The 17,732-nt window shown below is 49.1% G+C and overlaps 10 protein-coding genes and 1 non-coding gene across 11 annotated transcripts; 7 read left to right on the top strand and 4 right to left on the bottom strand.

Annotated features, from left to right (window-relative positions):
- The first annotated feature begins 21 nt into the window (after nucleotides 1-21).
- EV420DRAFT_1512930 (uncharacterized protein) lies at nucleotides 22-4,426 on the top strand. Its single transcript, XM_060471693.1, has 10 exons — nucleotides 22-760; nucleotides 811-1,644; nucleotides 1,693-1,808; nucleotides 1,861-1,950; nucleotides 1,998-2,117; nucleotides 2,173-2,394; nucleotides 2,446-2,747; nucleotides 2,804-3,457; nucleotides 3,517-3,976; nucleotides 4,027-4,426. Exons 1-10 carry the CDS (start codon nucleotides 505-507, stop codon nucleotides 4,366-4,368), a joined length of 3,396 nt encoding a protein of 1,131 aa, XP_060336178.1. The 5' UTR covers nucleotides 22-504; the 3' UTR covers nucleotides 4,369-4,426.
- Nucleotides 4,427-5,497, bottom strand: EV420DRAFT_1744331 (uncharacterized protein). The gene is made up of 2 exons (XM_060480099.1): nucleotides 5,001-5,497; nucleotides 4,427-4,953 (listed from the first exon to the last, which is right to left on the bottom strand). Exons 1-2 carry the CDS (start codon nucleotides 5,422-5,424, stop codon nucleotides 4,589-4,591), a joined length of 789 nt encoding a protein of 262 aa, XP_060336177.1. The 5' UTR covers nucleotides 5,425-5,497; the 3' UTR covers nucleotides 4,427-4,588.
- Nucleotides 5,498-5,592: 95 nt separating this feature from the next.
- On the top strand, nucleotides 5,593-5,685 carry EV420DRAFT_t71. The gene has a single exon. It is a non-coding gene; the product is annotated as a tRNA-Ser (tRNA).
- EV420DRAFT_1512925 (uncharacterized protein) lies at nucleotides 5,650-7,234 on the top strand. The gene is made up of 4 exons (XM_060471692.1): nucleotides 5,650-6,242; nucleotides 6,294-6,410; nucleotides 6,458-6,820; nucleotides 6,869-7,234. The coding sequence occupies exons 1-4, from the start codon at nucleotides 5,790-5,792 to the stop codon at nucleotides 7,127-7,129; spliced, it is 1,194 nt and encodes a 397-aa protein (XP_060336176.1). The 5' UTR covers nucleotides 5,650-5,789; the 3' UTR covers nucleotides 7,130-7,234.
- Nucleotides 7,235-7,405: 171 nt separating this feature from the next.
- Nucleotides 7,406-8,609, bottom strand: EV420DRAFT_940209 (acyl-CoA N-acyltransferase). Its single transcript, XM_060484071.1, has 7 exons — nucleotides 8,532-8,609; nucleotides 8,430-8,479; nucleotides 8,296-8,379; nucleotides 8,084-8,245; nucleotides 7,905-8,026; nucleotides 7,819-7,855; nucleotides 7,406-7,766 (listed from the first exon to the last, which is right to left on the bottom strand). Exons 1-7 carry the CDS (start codon nucleotides 8,571-8,573, stop codon nucleotides 7,685-7,687), a joined length of 579 nt encoding a protein of 192 aa, XP_060336175.1. The 5' UTR covers nucleotides 8,574-8,609; the 3' UTR covers nucleotides 7,406-7,684.
- A 10-nt stretch (nucleotides 8,610-8,619) lies between these two features.
- Nucleotides 8,620-10,772, top strand: EV420DRAFT_940311 (RIO1 family-domain-containing protein). The gene is made up of 9 exons (XM_060484072.1): nucleotides 8,620-8,816; nucleotides 8,869-9,010; nucleotides 9,073-9,186; nucleotides 9,239-9,293; nucleotides 9,344-9,464; nucleotides 9,510-9,598; nucleotides 9,654-9,848; nucleotides 9,900-10,083; nucleotides 10,134-10,772. The coding sequence occupies exons 1-9, from the start codon at nucleotides 8,754-8,756 to the stop codon at nucleotides 10,689-10,691; spliced, it is 1,521 nt and encodes a 506-aa protein (XP_060336174.1). The 5' UTR covers nucleotides 8,620-8,753; the 3' UTR covers nucleotides 10,692-10,772.
- Nucleotides 10,773-10,853: 81 nt separating this feature from the next.
- EV420DRAFT_1262666 (uncharacterized protein) lies at nucleotides 10,854-11,639 on the top strand (the record flags this gene model as incomplete). The annotated part of the gene is made up of 2 exons (XM_060467134.1): nucleotides 10,854-11,487; nucleotides 11,551-11,639. The coding sequence occupies 2 exons, from the start codon at nucleotides 10,854-10,856 to the stop codon at nucleotides 11,637-11,639; spliced, it is 723 nt and encodes a 240-aa protein (XP_060336173.1).
- Nucleotides 11,640-11,851: 212 nt separating this feature from the next.
- EV420DRAFT_940395 (uncharacterized protein) lies at nucleotides 11,852-12,524 on the top strand. The gene is made up of 3 exons (XM_060484074.1): nucleotides 11,852-12,317; nucleotides 12,372-12,435; nucleotides 12,483-12,524. Exons 1-2 carry the CDS (start codon nucleotides 12,007-12,009, stop codon nucleotides 12,415-12,417), a joined length of 357 nt encoding a protein of 118 aa, XP_060336172.1. The 5' UTR covers nucleotides 11,852-12,006; the 3' UTR covers nucleotides 12,418-12,435; nucleotides 12,483-12,524.
- EV420DRAFT_940382 (uncharacterized protein) lies at nucleotides 12,464-13,570 on the bottom strand. Its single transcript, XM_060484073.1, has 4 exons — nucleotides 13,568-13,570; nucleotides 13,107-13,503; nucleotides 12,961-13,047; nucleotides 12,464-12,907 (listed from the first exon to the last, which is right to left on the bottom strand). The coding sequence occupies exons 2-4, from the start codon at nucleotides 13,346-13,348 to the stop codon at nucleotides 12,643-12,645; spliced, it is 594 nt and encodes a 197-aa protein (XP_060336171.1). The 5' UTR covers nucleotides 13,349-13,503; nucleotides 13,568-13,570; the 3' UTR covers nucleotides 12,464-12,642.
- A 562-nt stretch (nucleotides 13,571-14,132) lies between these two features.
- On the top strand, nucleotides 14,133-15,772 carry EV420DRAFT_940481 (uncharacterized protein). Its single transcript, XM_060484075.1, has 5 exons — nucleotides 14,133-14,354; nucleotides 14,406-15,028; nucleotides 15,093-15,249; nucleotides 15,313-15,381; nucleotides 15,444-15,772. The coding sequence occupies exons 1-5, from the start codon at nucleotides 14,304-14,306 to the stop codon at nucleotides 15,567-15,569; spliced, it is 1,026 nt and encodes a 341-aa protein (XP_060336170.1). The 5' UTR covers nucleotides 14,133-14,303; the 3' UTR covers nucleotides 15,570-15,772.
- A 51-nt stretch (nucleotides 15,773-15,823) lies between these two features.
- On the bottom strand, nucleotides 15,824-17,731 carry EV420DRAFT_940201 (Eisosome component PIL1-domain-containing protein). The gene is made up of 4 exons (XM_060484069.1): nucleotides 17,452-17,731; nucleotides 17,264-17,403; nucleotides 16,879-17,210; nucleotides 15,824-16,824 (listed from the first exon to the last, which is right to left on the bottom strand). Exons 1-4 carry the CDS (start codon nucleotides 17,664-17,666, stop codon nucleotides 15,976-15,978), a joined length of 1,536 nt encoding a protein of 511 aa, XP_060336169.1. The 5' UTR covers nucleotides 17,667-17,731; the 3' UTR covers nucleotides 15,824-15,975.
- Between the last annotated feature and the right edge of the window lies 1 nt (nucleotide 17,732).

Raw genomic sequence — 17,732 nt, 5'->3', positions numbered from 1 at the left:
GCAGGTGTATTCCACGTTGCCTCGACCTCCAATGGACCCTTCAGATCTCTCACTGCCACGGTCGCCAGGCGCTCCTTGCCTCTGCTCCCCCTCAGATCTGTCGCCGGTATTCGATAGTTCGCGGTTGCATATGGGTTAACGGTCAATTTTGGTCAGGTATTTTTCATGTTTGCGCCCCTTGCCTCTGCTCCCCCGTCCTCCTTGCAGAAAGTTACACAGACGGCTGGCAACAACACACCGCCACATATGGCCCACCCTCAGATCCCTCACCGGCACTCACCACATGCCGGCTTTCGCATCCGTCGCCCCGTACCCGCCTAACCTTCCGTGCGTCATTGGCATGAGCGACGATCCTCACGTGTACCGGCGCGTCTGCCTCCCCATTGGCTCCTTGTCCTCCCTCTTCTACCTCCACGACGCTCACGTGTACCGGCGCGTAAAAGCCTCCCCATTGCGACCCCGCTTCTTGTCCTTCTACCTCCACCTCCACTCGCCGCCGCCGTGATGGGTATCCGCGATCCAGTCGGCCAGCTCTCGCGCGTCGACGTCTTCAAAGCCCGGACAGCCGTTCCTGAAGTCAAGGAGGAGGAAGAGAAATCGCTCTATGGCAAAGTCTTCAGCAAGGAGTACTCTTCGTCGTCACGCAAGCAACACGGTCGACTCGAGGCTGCCTGGGCAGAGTGCGCCGAAAATCAGCCGTCTGATAACCCATACAAGATACCGAGGGAGATCAACCCTCAGTCAGTCATGCCGCCCAGAGGTGAGTCAATACAACTCTGCATATATGCGCATATACTCACGTCATACAAGCCGGCTTTATCAAATTCACACAATACTTGGCACTGTGCACCAGAGGACTTCTCGGTCCCTACGCCGTCAAGAAGACCATCCGTACCCTCATGGCAACAGTTTTCGGCCTCTGGCGGCGAAAAGCTCTTCAGGTTGTACCCCCCGACGTTCGTCAGCAAGTATATGCGTACATCGACTCTGAAGAGCTTCAGCGTATTGCCCCTCTCTCTACCAAGGAGCGCGAAAAGTTCTATCTCAGCGCCCACGATTTTGATGTTATGGCTCTTGGCATCTTCCAAGACACGGATGGCTTCAGGACAACTCGCATGATGATGCAGGTCCTGCATGCGTTGCTCTTGCAGAGTTTGTCCTCCGAGCGTCCCGGTGCAATAGTCGAAGCCTCTAGCCGTTTCGGATCCAACGAAGCCCTCTGCTGGAAGGACTACGAATTCCATATTCTACCCAACCCCGACGACCCCCATAGCCCACTCGTTGTCATCCGTCTCAAGATAAACCTACTCAAGGGTTATCGCAAGGACGATTCCATGTACAAGGAATTCCTCCTGATGCCCGAGAGCGAATCTCGAGTTTTTTGCCCTGTCTCTTCGGCTGTTGCAATGGCCATCGAAGACAAGATCTTTTCTGATGTCGAGACCATCGAAGAAATCTTTCATCCCAAAGTCCCTCCCACTCAACATCACATCCTCAGGATGCGTCCTGAAGCGGCAGACAAACCGGTCCTTCGTGCAGAAGTCTTTGATGGCCTCTCGTGGCTCCTTTCTTCTACTCGAGCTTTGAGTTACGGGGCTCTCTCTGGTCATCTTCGGCGCATTAGCATGCTCCTGGGATTTATCCGTAAGCCATATTCCACTGTCTTTTTCTTTCACTCATTCTCCTTCTCAGATTATGTAACATGTTATTGTTGTCGGCGCGGAGCCTCGAATCGCATCTCTCGTCAGATGGGCGCAGAAGATCGAGCGACACTCATGGGCCACGTTGAAGGGTCAAGCAAGTTTGATGTACGGTCTTTTTATTGACGCATTGGCTTGCAATTGAACTTGTCACCTTTAGAAACACTACAAAAGTCGATTCATAGCTTCGGACCTCGGAGCCGTCATGCAAGACCGAGACCAGAATGTCCAGTACATGGAGGCTAGCAAGGTATGTTGCCCGAAACCCTTCCAATTCCTTGCTCATGTCCATTCCAGGCTCTGTCGGACATGTCATCTCGTAGAGACGAAAATGCGCCTACAAAGTTGTCTCTCGAGGATAAAGCGAAGCTCTTGGCTGAACCAGAACTCGTCGAGATAGACAATGAACGAAAAAAGGTTATATCTTTTGTTCCTATCCCTTGCTCACCCGCTGACGACGGTAAAATTCCAGATCGCTAATCTCATTGGGTCCACGTCCAAGCAGTTGACATGTGCCGACGTCAGCAAAGAATCTAAAGCAGAGCTGGACGCACAGATAGCTTCATTGAAAACGGAGAAGAAGAAATTGGACGAAAAGTATCGAAACATTGTGCGACGTGAAGAGTCTAGTCGGGCAACCGAGCTTCGGAAACAATTTTTCCAAGAACAGTCGACCCGACAGCTTGCTGGACAGGTATGTATCTTTTGGCGTTCTCGGGCGGTCTGTCCTCATTGGTTTATGCAGACCACCAACGTCACCGTTTTGCCCATAACCAAAGGAAAAGAAAATACGACCTCGTCTCTCGTTGCCGAGCGTCGCAAAGCTCCGTCCGATCAAGCTGCCGCCCGGAATAACGCTATAAACACCTTTTTCCACGAGGTCTTTGGCGACGATGCAAAGTCCTCCGCTATCAACGACGGTATTATTGAGTTTGTCAATAAATACCTAGTCTTGACGACGTTCAATCGCACCAAACACATCGTTTGTTACCCAGGGGAGGGTTTGACAGAGGCCAATAAATGCGCGATATGCGACAAGGACTCTAGGTATGTCGGGATTCTGTTCCTTCGAGCGGCCAGAGGTCTAACGATTCGTCATTTAGTGACATGCGACAGATAGGCAAGCATCTACATGACTGTGTCGACAAGCAAAAGACCGCAGAGGCTCAAAGCAATGCGAACGATAACTACGAACCCAACCCGTGCCTGTGGCAAGACTGCTACTCGGCTGGCAAGATATGGCCGACTCGCCAAGGATATATCAAGCACATCGGTCAGCATATAAAGATGTTGACGCAGCCAGCGCCGACGGTCGGGGTGAAACGTCAATGTTTGTGGGTTGATGAGGTCATCTGCAACAAGGAAGACAACAACTACACCTCAGCCGACTGGGCCGTTCACTTTGCTCAGGAGCATGGTCTCAATGCATGTGCGACTATTGCTGTCGATCACTGCGCCCAGTGTGGTCTATGGTTTGAGGACGATGTCGGAGATCGGTCTGCGTGGGCTGAACACTGCGTCTTTCACTACAACGACCAGTTCTCTTCATTCCAGGAGCGTGCAGAAGGCGACGTCGATTTGCAACCTCGTGGTGTTTGCATCTATGATAATGTTGTTGTGTATGACGCGACGGAAGGTTTGGGTGGCCATCATCCAGAACTTTATGGGTACATTGAGCAGAGCGTTGCTGTCGTTCCAATCTACTGTCCATATTGTGTCTTTGATGAAACGCTGACCCCGCCAAAAAGGATGCATCAGTGAGTTTCTCTTTCTGTCCTTCCTAATTTTTTTTCTTCCGCTCATCTTTTTATACAAGGTTCCGAGACAATGGCGTCTTTGCTAGGCACATGTTCGCTCAACATCTTGGAAACCTTGACAAGACCCCGACAACTATGTGTCCAGTGCCATCATGCGGTACTCACCCTTTCACTTTTTTCGACCTACTATATCACCTCGTCGCGTTCCATCGTCTCCCCATTGTCGGCACTTCACGCCCCAAGGTTGGCACTGGCGGCCGGAAGAACTGTAGGCTACATCTCCCAGTTCAAAAGGATGACCAGTTGGCATTGAAATCTATGCCCACCCGATCCACCGACAAGGCGCCAATCAAGGAGTATTACCGATGCGCCGGTTGCTTGCGTAACTTGGTGGATATCAACAAGCACCTAACAGGTGCAAAACTCACATCTTCGTGCCGCCAGCGAGGACGATACACTCCAGTCTTGAAAGATGGTACCCCATTGGGTGAGGAAATAAGTTTCGACTTTTCTACCGTTGTACGTATCACAGATTTTGCGGCATATCAACAAGCTCACTACAGTTTCAGGATGCATCCCTTGCTGGCAGCACATCAAAAAGAGGGAGAGACCACTATTGCGAAAAATGCGGCGTTCAATTTGTCGACATACGGGAGCATATTCCACAGGAGTGCTCTTCCGAATTTTTTCGCATCAAGGACCAGTCGCATCGCCATGGTCGCGACGGCATTCGACACCGCTTCGTAGACTGGGAACGGAAACAACGTCAAACTGAGGCACTGGAGACAGTTCGCGCATCAACGTGCATCCTCGGGGATATGACCGCAGTGCTTCCCCAGGAGATACAGGACGCGATGGAAATGGTTTTGAACGATACGCTTACAATTACTGAAAAGGCTTTAGGGATGTAGAGTACAATAATTGACTCCGTCGAGCGGGGCGGCTTAGGGACATAGAATACAATAATTGGCCCCGTCAAGCGGGTCGGCATATGCTTCTTTACAAGTCCATTGGAGTACAATTATGCTATTAAAGTATTACAGAGAATGCGTCCGAGAGTCTACTGCCTTGTCGTTAAAAGTCCATTGGAGTACAATTATGCTATTATACGGGGAATGCGTCCGAGAGAATCTACTGCGTTTCCGGAGGGAATGAGATGAGCTGATCTAGTTGGTGTTGAAAGGCTTGAAGAACGCCTGGCTGAGCAACAGTCTGCGCATTATTGAGGACAGGGGCTGGTGCTGGCTGCGGATATTGCTGAGGAAAGAGCTGGGAGTAAGGATGCGTCTGAGGTAATGCTTGATTTGATTGTTGAGCATACAGAAGTGATTGGAGCTGCTGAAGAGATTGAAAGGCTGGATGCGCTGAATGTGATTGAGGCTGAGCATGTGACGAAGCCAGAGAAAGCTGAGCTGAAGACTGAGGTTGTTTTGGAAGGTCTTGAGAATGAGGCGTTGCGGTAGCCGGCTCGCCGCTGGTTTCAGGCGAGGTTAGCGCTATGGAAAGAAATGAGAGCAGTTCGCAAAAACGACAAAAGGCTCACAAAGCTTGTGTTCAAATGCGAATTTCAAAGTAGCGAGACGGGCCTCTTCAGCCAGAAGAGCCGCATCTGACGCCGCCTTCTGAGCCTCTGACGCCGCCTTCTGAGCCTCCGATACCGCCTTCTGAGCCTCAAGCATCTGCTTCACCTGCTCCGTTTCGTGCTGGCGACTGACAGACAGTTGCTTCTCGTTGTCACAATACTTGTCGAGAAGATCCGACACTAAACGAGCAGCAATCCGTTTGGCATCCTCGTTTACAGAAGAAGGGTCCGGTGCCGTCTTTGTAGCCTTTGTATACTTGCGTTTTGGCTTCTCGCTGGGCGCAGCTTCCGTCGTCGTCACAGGAGTCGCGGTAGGGGCATCTGAGCTCTCGGTTTCCGTTCTCTGCCTCTTCGTGGCTCGCGATTCGTCTCCAGATGGTGTCATGCCCTGAGATCTAGGAGGTCAAGGCAACGTCTAGAAGAAAGGGAATGACCTACGGGCTCAATGGTGGTTATATGCAACCGCGAACGATGCACGTGCACGACGCGATCCGTTTAACTTTCATGACCTGTACTTTGTGATGTTCTATGAATCTTGCACAGCTTGTGTATGGTTGTGGTGGCCGAGTAGTTAAGGCGAGTGATTTGAATAAAAGATAATATCACTTGGTGTTTCACCGCGTAGGTTCAAATCCTGCCCACAACGAATTTTTATTAGTTATTTCAGCCCCGATTCCGGGCTGAAATTGAAAATGAATTTTGGGTTGCGTCTAAACCGGGAAATCTACGTGGCTCTCACTCGTTTCTCTCATGGCCGACTCTCCTGCTATCCGAATCCATGCCCGTCTCGATGCTCTCGAACAAGAGCTGGCTGCGCTCAATGCCCTTCCTCCTGATGCCACGCCTGGTACGACTACGAGACGCCAAAAACTCATTGCCGAGATCCATAAGCGGATGAATCAGATATCATCGATGGGGATCCTTGCACGCCGACGCAGCACGGCAAGAAGCACTGGGGGAGGCGCTCGAAAGGCTCGTGGGAATCAAGTGGTCCCTGCGGCATCTGATGCTCCTCCCGCTGATATTGTCCAGACCCGAGTAGAGGAGCTATTGACCAAGTTTGATGGGGGAAAATATCCGCCCCTGTCTGCTAACGACTTTACCAAGAAGCTCATGTTTCCTGACCTAGGAAGGAGAGAAGTAATAGAGGATCTTGCGTTTGTTCGGTTAATTCGTGGCTACAAGGACACGCAGAAGAACTGGGTGAGTTGCGTGAACAGTAGTGGAGAAATGACAACTTACCTGGTCGAATAGTACGATGCGTTACTACCACTTGTCCAGACTAGGAATACTTGGGAGAAAGTCTGCATCCGAACGGCCGATATGAAAAAGATACCTAACGATATGGATCGCTTGGTAGCTATGAACCAGGTAAGCACATTGCTATCTAATTCTCCAGTGTCTGAAGGCAGCCGCAGTTTCTGCTCGATCAAGTTGGTGTGGGGGCATGTGAAACATTCGTCGACTATGTCACCCGAGCCATAGAAACTATTCGTTATGTCAAGATATGGGATGCGCATGATGTGGAGGATGACGACGAAGAAGCGGAGGAGGATGCGCCACCGACAGGCGGCCGCAAATGGAAGATTGACTTTCTCAAGCGATCATTTAGAGCGGAGCAGCCCGAAGCACAGCTCGAGCTCGACCAAGCCCTGGCAACGGGAGATGAGACAGTGATTAAAGAGGCGAAACAAGCGTACGAATCCAAACTCGGATCGCACCGCAAAAAGCACCAACACCTTATGGAGATGCGACGTCCTCTGGCGATGTTGTACGACTATGTAAGAGCTTTTCTGGTCATTTAGAGCAACACTTACTCTTTATCCTAGTTCGGTGCAGCGGTCCTGCTTGACCCCTTCTGGGATGTTACGGACAAGGGGAGGAAGAGGCGCAGAAGTGGAGTGTTTGACGAAATGCTGATGTATTTGTGTCAGCATCTTCCCGAGGAGAACTTTGTGCATGTTCCCGCTACGCGGTATGAAACGGCGCACAGTTCATTGACAGATGTGTTGACTACTCTGGCGACACCTGTTGCGCAGCATGCTGAGGATTTCCTGGACATGTACGCGCCAATTTCATTTGGAAAATAATATTACAGCCCTGAATCCGGGCTGAAAACGAATGTACAAGTAGAATAACGGTTAAGGCGAGTGGGTCGCGGCAGCGGCTTACGTAATCATCAAATTATCACTTGGTGTTTCACCGCGTAGGTTCAAATCCTGCTCCCAGCGTCTTTTTGTTGCATTTGTATTTTGTCCTTGAAATGATGTCGAATGAGCTCAGAGCTGAAAACTCTTTGAATCGGGGTGTTGGCCGGTTGAACTTTGAACTTTGAACATCAATGACAAGTTGTCAATAGCCATATTTTTCCCGTTTCCTGATCTGTGAATCGATCTGTTTGATACTCCCGGAAATGGCGTGATACGAAAGATTTTCTTTTGAAGAGATTTCAATCATGAATGCCTTGCTACCCTTGGTATCTAATAGTGTATGGAAGCCCACTCCTCCATGCAGTCAAATATGCCAACAACTTTCAAACGCGTACTCGCTAGAAGCAGTAAAAGCGCGCTATAAAGGTCTATTCCGTATCAACATCGATATAGGTTCCCCAACCGGTTTCACTTCTCCCTGGTACCAGGAAGCATTCAGCGTTTACCAAGCTGCATCGAAAGTATTTTATAGTCAGCATCATCGTCTTCGTCGGGCGATGTTTCGTCAACGACAAAACTGTGGTTTATGTCAGGGATTGAATGCTGTGAATCAAAAGATAAGACGCTACCCCAATGCAACATAAAACACAAGTGCAGCCCCGTTTGCTACACGGAGAAAATTAGCTGCAAAATTCTATCTTAATAGGACCCATACCTTCAAAGACAGTGAGCATGATTTTCTGCATGTGCCAAGCTTCGCCAATGGAGCCCAGGAGATCCATCAATTTACGACCAAGCCCGTTACGCCGGGATGTGTTTGATACCTGGAGTTCATAACTATATAGAACCTAGTGAACAAAGTCGTCGAACGAACGATGACCATTTAAAGCTGACCAGTAGAGCATATCCAAGTCGTTCTCACGCTCGAACCTGAAGATACTGTACCCTGCTAATACCTGGGTATCTGGCCTCCGAGCTACGATGAATCGTGATAGGGGATCAAACATTTCTTTCCGTTTTTCAGCAGGATGCCAACCAAAAGAAGATTGCAAATAGCTAGCGTAGCTTTCAGCAAAAACCTTAGCGGTATACATGCTGTAACGCACAAGTCGCGCATGTTAGTTTCTAGCATGGCAAATATATCCTCACGAAGTGACTTGGATAGTTCACTGGAAGTCAATACTTCGAAGCTACATCGAAAGTTGATTTATATTGCGCGAATAGACACGCGATCGCATACTTGGGATCATCAGATATGCGGAGAGCCTTCGACAATTCTGCCGCTGATGCCTTGATCAGCTGTTCAACAACAGGAAATATAACATTCAAATAGCCTCCTCACCTTGTTGGCATTCCGAACACGCTTCGAACCGTCAGCCAACATATCATTCGCAATGGACGAGGACGAAGGAAACAACCGGCATTTTCCGTTTCGAGTACGTCAATCAGGTATATGACGTAATGTGCTTATTTTCTCTTTCAAAAGCCACTTGTCTGGTCAGAAATTTGCTAACGTCGACTTGCCTTTCTCATTCCACCATCTGAATATCCGATCCTCTAAACGATGAAATTGGACGCTACCGATCTCCGGTATGTGACACCGGAGGAATTTAGGGTTCTAACAGCAGTATGTACCTCACTCGCTCTGCATTTCTCGCCACTCAAAGCCCCGTTGTCAGGTTGAGATGGGGTCGAAAAATCATGAAGTGGTCCCCACGAATCTTATTGCTCAGATATCCGGTCTGAGGAATGGGGGTGTCAATAAACTCATCGGTTCCCTCGCGAAACGAAATCTTGTCTCAAAGGTCCAAAATTCAAAATGTGATTTCACTTCCAAAATCCTTCTTTTCCATTCTCATTGAATGACAATTTCTTGCAAACAGACGATGGATACAGATTGACATACGGTGGTTACGACTTCCTTGCTATGCGGGCGATGTCAAAGAGAGATTCCATGCATTCTGTCGGAAATCAGATCGGTGTTGGGAAGGAATCCGGTGAGTCTAACTAAGACGCCTTGCCAGTCCAATTCCTGACTTTTATGTATTGACATCTACATCGTCGCGGATTCGGAAGGCAAGGAAATGGTACTGAAACTACATCGGTAAGAATACATGTGGCACACCCTCAACTTGCCTCATGCTGGCTGGACAGACTTGGCCGAATATCCTTTCGAGCAATCAAGGACAAGCGGGATTATCTCGGAAAGAGGAAATCAGCGTCATGGATGTATATGTCTCGCTTAGCGGCTCAGAAAGAATGGGCTTTCATGAAGGTAAGTATTCATCGTCAACGTCTTCTATATCTAACAATGTTTCAGGTCCTTCACGAACACGATTTCCCTGTTCCAAAACCTATCGACCAGGCACGACACTGTATTCTGATGGAGTTCATCGATGCATATCCTTTGTGAGGTTTCTAATTAACGCACGCTACAGTGCCCTCATTAACCCGTTTCTTCAAGGCGACAAATATCAGAGGTCCCGTCTCCAGGAAAGCTTTATTCGACCTTGATGGACCTCATTGTGCGATTTGCTCACGCCGGGTTGATTCATGGGGACTTTAACGAGTTCAACATTCTCATACGGCGAGACACCGGGGAGCCTGTCGTCATTGATTTCCCTCAGATGGTCAGCACATCCCATGTGAATGCAGAATGGTCGCTATCTATTTCATTTGCTATCGACTTCTCGTTGATTTAATCTCCCAGGTATTTCAACCGCGACGTTGAATGCATCCGTACATTCTTCAAACGGCGTTTTCGATACGAGAGCTCCTTGTACCCCCGATTCAAAACGATAGCAACAGAGAATACCTCTGAATCAAATTTCAGGCTGGACATTGTTGTAGCTGCTAGCGGGTTCGGCAACAAAGACATGAAAGTTTTAGAAGAGGTTTGTGTGATTTAACGCACGAAGAGAGCTTTGTACTGATTGTTTTCCAGTACATGGCGGCTGTCAATGAAGAAGAAGCGCGCGATGGGGAGGAAGAGGAGGAAGAAGAAGACGACGAAGACGAAGATGATGAAGACGACGAAGACGAGAAGGCAGGGTACAGAGGAGATGGAGGACGAGACCAAAAAAACGAACCCGAAGAACCCAAAGCTGAGGAAGACACGACAAGAACAGATCGCGTCGCCACGGATGCTGACAGACCTCAGGATCATGATATCAGGATGGATGACGAGCCTCACCAAGCAAAAACGCGAGGACGAACAGAGGACTATCCATCAGACGTCTCGGACATCTCAGAGACTCGAGAACTATCAAGGTCGCCCCCTCGATCCAGATCCGTATCCCCTGATTCCCTTGCCAAGATGACAGAGGCTCTCAGTCTAAACAATGTTAGAAACATTGTTTCCTCGAATCTCTCAAAGAGTCGAGCGCAGCAGCAGAGGAAATATCACTCAAAACGTGGAGCTCGGAAGGCAGGAAGGCCGCAGGGTAGTAAAGCAAAGCAGGATACTCGGGTAAAGATGGATAGAAGCGGTGTGTGGGATTGAAGGCCTTTTGGTTTGACTCGTTAGTACTCAGTAGTAGTCATTGAGTAGTTGTTACTTACATTACCTTTTTTGGATTTACTGTGCTCGATATATTTGCCATACCTCTGACAGCCAAACAAAGACTCCCTTGTCATCCTCCATTTCTCACTACTCCTCTCAACGATGGACAAAACAGATCTAGAGACCTATCAAGTCCAGCTATCTCAAGTTGAGGTCGCACTCTCTGCCGACCCAGACAATGCAGAGCTCGAAGCACTGCGTTCGGAGCTGAAGGAGCTTATTGGACTTACGCAGACCGCAATCGCCCAGGCTGAGCTAGCATCTTCATCGAAAGTCGAGTCATCGCGAAAGTCTTCCTCGGCTACTCCTGTGCAGACTTGGACTGCCGGCGATGAGTGTCAGGCTAAATATTCAGCGGATGGGGGTTGGTACCCGGCGAGGATAACGTCAGTAGGGGGCTCTGCAGACAACCGTGTTTACAGCATTGTATTCAAGGGTTACAACACGACAGAGCAGGTGAAAGCATCCGAGGTCAGACCACTCCCCCCAAACTACACCTACAATGCACCCGTATCGAATAAGCGCAAGCTGAGCAAGCAGGAGGAGGAGGAGCGGGAGCGAAAGAAGAAGAAGAATGAGAAGAAGCTAGAGGCAAAGGCAGCCAAGGCTAAGGAACAAACCCAAAAGCAGGCGACGTGGCAAAAGTTTGCGAAGAAGTCAGAAAAGAAGGGGGTGCATATTGCAGGAGTCGCCGGGACCAGTATCTTCAAAACTCCCGACAACCCTCTTGGTCGAGGTGAGTGTCGTTCCGCAATTCTGTTTATCTATTTCCTTGTACTCACATGATTGTTTTCTATAGTGGGAGTTACTGGGAGTGGGAAAGGCATGACAGAGGTGGCAACTCGGAGCAAGCATGTCTTCGTTGCCAAAGACGATGAGAATCCGTAACCGAATTCTACGTCTTTGTCTACTTTGCTGATGACGACTTGTGTTAGAGAAGTTAGTCGAGCCCATCAAACATGCTACATCTGTCTGGAAAACTGGGGGCACGAGCATACGTGACGTTTTCATTCTTTTTGCCTTGTATATCACAATCCTCATCATTTTGTCTTTCGTTTCCTTCGTACCTCCGTGTCAGATTTAGGTCTTATCTCCTCTGGACACGCGCAGGCATTCGATCTCAACGTCGTCTGCCATCCGATAGACAATGATTGCGACGCAATTTCGATCCTCCGAATGTCTGTTTTAGTACCGAGTGTATACAATACTCCCGGTGCTTAATTGCACTTGCTCTCTCTGGACTTATTTGAGCGTCATGAGGTGGACCGGTGATCTATGCCTTTTGTTCATGCTTCTCCCTCGAAGGCTTCAAGATGATTCACGACTTCGGATAGCCGGCGCATCCCCGTACGGATGCACAATGTACGTACGCCTCATATCGTCTGTGATAGGTCAGAGATTTGAGCTCCATAAAAGGCGGGCTCACACGCATTCGCGGGAAGGATTGTTCTCACCCCTTGCGATGTCTAACCCTAAATCGCCACCGTTCTTTTGTCGAAGAACTGATTTCTGCCAGAGTGAGCACGGGAGTGAATACAATTGTACATCGCCGCGAGTTCTTTCCTTGTACGTGTTGTCGATCTACTAAACGGCATAATGGCACCCTTTTTCATGTGTCAGGTTACATTGTGGCTGGGAAATGACAGAATCTCTCGGTATCCTGTGAGAACACCATTGGAAATATGTTAGTGCCGGCTCTTACAGTGATCCCTCCCTCATGAATAAGCACAGGTGGCAATAACAAAACTTTATTTTGAATGGATATGATACATGGATGCGAGTGTTCCGTTGAGTTTTACTTTCAGACTGATGCTGAGTCTTAGCGACACATTAGGTGGTCAAATTTCTCCGGTATAGGGTTCGGGCACGTCTGAACGGCCTAAAGTACGGACTAGAGCATTGTTCTGCGTCCGCAAGGCATTAGGACAACGAAATTTAATCTCCGGAAGTCGAGACTTACCGCACGCTCTAGTTCGAGCAACTTGAGCTTCGCTATTGATGCGTCGTACTGGAGACCCGACACCATACTCTGAAAATCAGGGGACAGTGTCACCTGATGTTGCATTGTTAGGTAAAAAGAACGAACTTTTGCCGTTTTTGAATTCAAGCCTTTGAACGGTTCTAGCTCGTCGAAGCTAACCGGCCAAAACCCGAGACTTGAAACACGGCGTCAGAGGAAATGAATCTATCAAGGGATGGCATGGCCGACCTAAGGAGCTGGGCATGCAAGCGATCGATGTGGGCCTCAAGGCTTGCCATGTAAATTGTCCGTCGATGGGGGGCTCCCAGGGTGGACCTAGAAGGACAGACGAATAAGTTCCGCTGTGATTGGGAACACAAAGTTGAACGACTTACAACTCGTACGCGTTGAAAAGCGATTTTTCAAGGGCATGGTTCCATATCTTGCGACGTTTTCCCTCTTCTTTTTTGGCGTACAGACGAGCATATGGGTGCACGATCATTCTGGAGGCGGAGCATTGCTTGGGCTGAGATGACGGGCGATCGGGATATTGCAGCTCATGGGCCGTGATCGGTGCGAGCGCAGGGAATGGCAGAGACGCAGAAGGAGAGCTGGACTGAGAACTTTGGGAGGCCATGGCAAGAAAGAGATGAACGAACGACTGGGAACCCGACAATATATATGGGGCCAGGTGAAAGTGACGGACAAAAAGATGTATTAATTAGAAGGTCGGGAAGCCTGTCCAAGGAAAAAAGAGTAAATCACGCCCGGTGATTGTATGTCTACCTGGAGCTGGAGTCAAGAGTAATAGCGGTGAGTGATCGGACCTTTTTTACAGGCTTAGAAACGGACTAACCGAGCTGACTTTGTCAAGAAAACAAATCGGAAAACATAAGGAAAGGAAAGATGTTCTGTTGGGAGATCCATCCTAGGTGGACTTCAAGCTTCTGTGAATTCTGAAGGTTCTTTCAGGTGGCAGCCGGTTTCAGCGTGGGAAGTCGGGCTGCAATCAAGTCGAATGAAGATAGGAATCAGTGACTTTCCCTTTGACAAGCAGGACGTGGCCCGCCCATCTTCCATCCGCTTTAAGAATATGACCGCCGTTGTCCCAGCACCGGATCGTGTCACAAATCGTCATTTTTGCTCAAGTGCGCAAAAACCTTGTCCCCATTCCCAGGCCTGGATGGAAAAACAGCTATTGACTTGTCCAGAACTGATACGCCGCCTACGCCGCGTCGCCAAAGCCTAATATTTCGCAGGCAGCCGAATTAACCCAGGATCATGGATAGGGATCGTGAAATCTGGATCTTCTCAATGAGACCCTTTTCAATTTAATGATTTTGTGATTTTATAGAGTTAATGGGTTATTTTAGGGTCGTTGGCATTTGCAGCCGACACCCTTCTGCACCGACAAGGAACACCAATTACCAAATCAGGACTCCCTCGATCGCGGTTCACTGATGTTTTGGCGACTCTGCCCAAAATCCAAACCGAAATAAGCAATATCAAAATAATTCATTGTCCCTTGGTATTTTTTTAAATCCCTTATATAAATACTTCTCCGTTTCCTAGCCTCCCATCTTAGTACTCCCATGTCTTTCTCAGAGGCGCACCCCGACTCGCAGTACCACTACGACGCATCGGTAGGTTTTCCTTTTTCCCTATTTTTTTCTTATGCTTACTTGTCGTTGCAGGGCATGTACGCGTCGTCTTCAGATAGCGACGGTCCACGTACCCCCAGTTATCCGTCTCCTTCTGGGCCAGAGGGATACCCATATTCGCCTGTCGAATTCTACCCTAAAACTGAGTCCTCTGCTCAATTTTGGCCTACGTCGTATACTCAGAGTCCCGACGTTGCGTTGCCAACAGATATACCGCTCCATGCTCCAGTGCCTCTTTCCCGCCCATCGTCACTGCTTTATCCTGATGCCCAAACGGGAAATTACCCCATTCAAGATGTACCATCTCAGCCCGGTCCATCGTATCCACCGCTCGGCAGCTATTCTTCTCAGCCTCTGCTTTCTCCAGTATCACCCCTTGAACCATTTCCAGAGTCCAGCCATCCAGAACTAATACCTCTCCAGCCACGAGTACTTTTGGAGACTCCTCCTTTCGAGCCCTTTATTAATTTCTACAATAACAACCCCTGCGACCAGCCTCTCTTGACGTTTCCCACTCCCAGCGAGCTACTTAACGACCAACCGTCTGCCGTCTCTGAACCTTTAGCTCATGACTTCGGTCCCGACAAAGCTGACACCGCCAGGAAAGCTCGCCGTCGCGCTATGGCGAGAAGTATCGGGTTTCCCCCGACAGATCCGTAAGTCCAAATCCTCCTGACCTGCATAATTCTCCGAGCTAAACCATTGACTGACTCCCTGCAGGGACAGCATTTCCTCGCACGAGAAAAAAAGGCACTACCTTGAATGCTTGGAGCGCTATGTGATCTATCTACACGAGCAACTCAACCTTACTGGCACCCAACCCGTTGCTTTGGAACGAGTTTCCAGTTATCGCGGCCTCAGTAGCCGTTCCATAAGGGTATGTCTGCATAACCTTGAGTTTACCTGGACTGTTCTCCGAGCGGACATTTGCTCCCCCTAGACGCTGCTAGTTCATATGGAAAATATGACCCGAAAACTTAACTTCCAACGCGTGACGGAGGAGCATAGGGTCAGTATTTCTTTATTACGAAAGGGAAAGGTCTTCTTCATCACTCACTCGTCTCCCTATAGTTCTTGTCTCTTCGCGATGCTCTCATCAAGAAGGAGGCTACTGCCGCAGCGCTGAAACAGTGTCAGCCACGGTCAGCTGAAACGGGGGCAACGGAATACTCGAATAATGGAAGTGATAATGCATGATGCTCGCAATGTCGTTATCTTTTCTTTCGCTTTCGAATCTGTAACTTTACTTTGCTGCTTTGTATATACTACCTTATTCCCGGGGCGCGATAGGGCGGCCATCTAATTCGTAATTTTCTCAGCATTCTTCACGCTCATACATTCGGAACCTAAATAAAAGACACACGATTACAACTAATTGCCATAACGGCACAGTTCGACATATACTTATTCACCCTTCCATTCACCAGTCCTTTCTTCCGGAGCATGTGGAGAAGAATTATGTGAACGCCACCCTGGAGCGGTCCAGCTGAATTGGACACCGAAATTAGAAGTACGTAGAAGAGATATGAGGTACATTCATTGTTAATACCATACCCACAGATCGTTATACAAGAAATACAATCCACATGTAAGAACAACGCAATTAAATGTCCTGGTATGGCGGCAACTCGTCATCATCCTTCCTGGTGTTATTGTCTCCGCTTCCAGTCGGTCCGTGACTCCCACCTTCCTTCAAAATTCTCTCCCTTTCCAACCTCTTCTTTTCCTCTTCAGCACTTTCAGACGTCGAGGTGGTTGGCTGTGACACAGGTGGCGCATTGTACGCCTGAGAGTATGTCGCAGCAAGGCGTCTCTTCTCCTCTTCAGCAGATTCAAACTTCCCATTACCGCCAGACGGAGGCGAAGCCTTGATGTCGTGCAGGGAACCGCTTGCGGGTCCAGGGCCTGATGTGCCGGCAGACACAGGTACCCCGGTTTCTGCTATGGTAGGTGTGATCGGAGGTAACTTAGACGAGTCCGATGGGACACTAGAGACGCTAGGAGACGCGGATGAAGGACCACCAGAGGAAGGAAGAGGTGTCGGTGAAAGATTCAAGTTGGATGGGTTGATTGGGGGTGGAGAAGATGGAGGGGCGTACTTCGTAGGCTCAGATACTGCCTGTGAAGAATCCTTGGTCGCGTTCAACGGCGGCGAGAGTGGAATACCAGGACTAGCGGCACCGGCAACATCGGTGGACATGCTAGACAGCTCACTAGCATGGCTTTCACCAAAGCTTTGAGTGTCGGATCGACTGAGGTCAGATGCCGCAACTTGAGGTGGAAGATTGATATGTCCCGTCTTATAATTATCAAGAGCACGTTGCAACGACGCGCGCGCAGCACCAGTGGCTTGTGCACCTGTGTACGGAGATGACTCAGTGGGCGGAATTGTAGGCAACACCGCAATAACGGGATTTGCAGCTTGTGACAGCAGAATCAGCTTTTCGCCGTACTATAATCATCAATTTAGCCGCAGTTAATGAGTCCTGAAGAATGACAAGCATACCTCGCGGATCGCATCCCATTTGGCTTGTTCACTTTCGCGGATAGCCTTTCTCTTCAAAAGCTCAACTTCCCTTTCTTGTGGTTGATCGTCGGCCTCGGCTTTCCTGACTTGATCCTTTAGTTCGCTAATCTTCTTTTCCATGCCTTTTTGGTTGTCATGTTCGAGCCTTGCGAGCTGATTCTGTAGCCCGGCACGGATGTTCCGGCGAGGTGTGAGGGCAACCTCGGCGTCACGAAGTTGTTTCAGTGGCGCTCGGGCAGCATCCAACTTCACCGCGATGGAGCTCGCAAGCGAACCTTGTACGAAGTTCAGGTACGCAAGGCGATCAGTCACTGAATACAAAAAGTGTCAGTGTCAGGAACTGAGACATGGTGTGGCAACATACCATCTTTCAGATCGTCGAGTTCTGATTGACCCCAAGTGTAGAGTTCTTTACTCTGTGCCTTTGAGTCTCTGGATACACTATCAAAGTCAATCGCGACACCCTTTTCGATGGTGATGATCTTTTGTACTGGCGAAGTCGAACTAGAACCGAGATCAGATTCTGATGGACAAAGAGAGGACACCGAATACCTGTACTGCTGACCGAGGCTGCGTAACTGGTACTGGATTGCTTCTAAAGTGTGAGATTTGTGACCACCGGACGCGACTTCATTGGCAGATGGCTGGGCGCTGGCATCTGGGCTGCCAGGACGATACTGGCTTGGGAGATGCTGGGCGAGAGGCGAGTCCTTGATAGCGGACTGAGCCTTGTCTGCGAAAGACTGTAAGAAACCTGGGACGGGCATGATGGTAAAAGGTAGAAATGTTGGGTAGGCAATGCAAGTTCAAGTAGACCTAAGGCAATGCAAGGT

The sequence above is a fragment of the Desarmillaria tabescens genome (genome assembly GCF_030435595.1).
Source record: "Desarmillaria tabescens strain CCBAS 213 chromosome Unknown EV420scaffold_5, whole genome shotgun sequence".
Taxonomy (NCBI): domain Eukaryota; kingdom Fungi; phylum Basidiomycota; class Agaricomycetes; order Agaricales; family Physalacriaceae; genus Desarmillaria; species Desarmillaria tabescens.
The sequence above is the reverse complement of the archived record's forward strand: the minus strand, read 5'-3'. Positions and strand labels throughout refer to the sequence as shown.

What these genes read in the sequence shown, in the direction of transcription:
- EV420DRAFT_940209 (XM_060484071.1), bottom strand. Translation starts at nt 8,573, where the DNA reads ATGTTGGCTGACGGTTCGAAGCGTGTTCGGAATGCCAACAAG. An exon ending in GAAACTAACATGCGCGACTT is followed by an intron (nt 8,246 to 8,295) that starts GTGCGTTACAGC and finishes AAGCTACGCTAG; the next exon opens with CTATTTGCAATCTTCTTTTG. An exon ending in CATGCTCACTGTCTTTGAAG is followed by an intron (nt 7,856 to 7,904) that starts GTATGGGTCCTA and finishes TTCTCCGTGTAG; the next exon opens with CAAACGGGGCTGCACTTGTG.
- EV420DRAFT_940481 (XM_060484075.1), top strand. Translation starts at nt 14,304, where the DNA reads ATGTCTTTCTCAGAGGCGCACCCCGACTCGCAGTACCACTACGACGCA. An exon ending in AGTACCACTACGACGCATCG is followed by an intron (nt 14,355 to 14,405) that starts GTAGGTTTTCCT and finishes TTGTCGTTGCAG; the next exon opens with GGCATGTACGCGTCGTCTTC. An exon ending in GGGTTTCCCCCGACAGATCC is followed by an intron (nt 15,029 to 15,092) that starts GTAAGTCCAAAT and finishes GACTCCCTGCAG; the next exon opens with GGACAGCATTTCCTCGCACG.
- EV420DRAFT_940382 (XM_060484073.1), bottom strand. Translation starts at nt 13,348, where the DNA reads ATGGCCTCCCAAAGTTCTCAGTCCAGCTCTCCTTCTGCGTCTCTGCCA. An exon ending in CTTTTCAACGCGTACGAGTT is followed by an intron (nt 13,048 to 13,106) that starts GTAAGTCGTTCA and finishes CTGTCCTTCTAG; the next exon opens with GTCCACCCTGGGAGCCCCCC. An exon ending in TTGCATGCCCAGCTCCTTAG is followed by an intron (nt 12,908 to 12,960) that starts GTCGGCCATGCC and finishes CCGTGTTTCAAG; the next exon opens with TCTCGGGTTTTGGCCGGTTA.
- EV420DRAFT_940395 (XM_060484074.1), top strand. Translation starts at nt 12,007, where the DNA reads ATGAGGTGGACCGGTGATCTATGCCTTTTGTTCATGCTTCTCCCTCGA. An exon ending in TCGCCGCGAGTTCTTTCCTT is followed by an intron (nt 12,318 to 12,371) that starts GTACGTGTTGTC and finishes TTCATGTGTCAG; the next exon opens with GTTACATTGTGGCTGGGAAA.
- EV420DRAFT_940201 (XM_060484069.1), bottom strand. Translation starts at nt 17,666, where the DNA reads ATGCCCGTCCCAGGTTTCTTACAGTCTTTCGCAGACAAGGCTCAGTCC. An exon ending in AGCCTCGGTCAGCAGTACAG is followed by an intron (nt 17,404 to 17,451) that starts GTATTCGGTGTC and finishes TCTCGGTTCTAG; the next exon opens with TTCGACTTCGCCAGTACAAA. An exon ending in ACTCGACGATCTGAAAGATG is followed by an intron (nt 17,211 to 17,263) that starts GTATGTTGCCAC and finishes TTTTGTATTCAG; the next exon opens with TGACTGATCGCCTTGCGTAC.
- EV420DRAFT_1744331 (XM_060480099.1), bottom strand. Translation starts at nt 5,424, where the DNA reads ATGACACCATCTGGAGACGAATCGCGAGCCACGAAGAGGCAGAGAACG. An exon ending in CGCATTTGAACACAAGCTTT is followed by an intron (nt 4,954 to 5,000) that starts GTGAGCCTTTTG and finishes TTCTTTCCATAG; the next exon opens with CGCTAACCTCGCCTGAAACC.
- EV420DRAFT_1512925 (XM_060471692.1), top strand. Translation starts at nt 5,790, where the DNA reads ATGGCCGACTCTCCTGCTATCCGAATCCATGCCCGTCTCGATGCTCTC. An exon ending in AGGACACGCAGAAGAACTGG is followed by an intron (nt 6,243 to 6,293) that starts GTGAGTTGCGTG and finishes CTGGTCGAATAG; the next exon opens with TACGATGCGTTACTACCACT. An exon ending in TGGCGATGTTGTACGACTAT is followed by an intron (nt 6,821 to 6,868) that starts GTAAGAGCTTTT and finishes TCTTTATCCTAG; the next exon opens with TTCGGTGCAGCGGTCCTGCT.
- EV420DRAFT_940311 (XM_060484072.1), top strand. Translation starts at nt 8,754, where the DNA reads ATGAAATTGGACGCTACCGATCTCCGGTATGTGACACCGGAGGAATTT. An exon ending in AAAGGTCCAAAATTCAAAAT is followed by an intron (nt 9,011 to 9,072) that starts GTGATTTCACTT and finishes TCTTGCAAACAG; the next exon opens with ACGATGGATACAGATTGACA. An exon ending in AAGAATGGGCTTTCATGAAG is followed by an intron (nt 9,465 to 9,509) that starts GTAAGTATTCAT and finishes ACAATGTTTCAG; the next exon opens with GTCCTTCACGAACACGATTT.
- EV420DRAFT_1512930 (XM_060471693.1), top strand. Translation starts at nt 505, where the DNA reads ATGGGTATCCGCGATCCAGTCGGCCAGCTCTCGCGCGTCGACGTCTTC. An exon ending in TAGACAATGAACGAAAAAAG is followed by an intron (nt 2,118 to 2,172) that starts GTTATATCTTTT and finishes GTAAAATTCCAG; the next exon opens with ATCGCTAATCTCATTGGGTC. An exon ending in GTTTCGACTTTTCTACCGTT is followed by an intron (nt 3,977 to 4,026) that starts GTACGTATCACA and finishes CTACAGTTTCAG; the next exon opens with GATGCATCCCTTGCTGGCAG.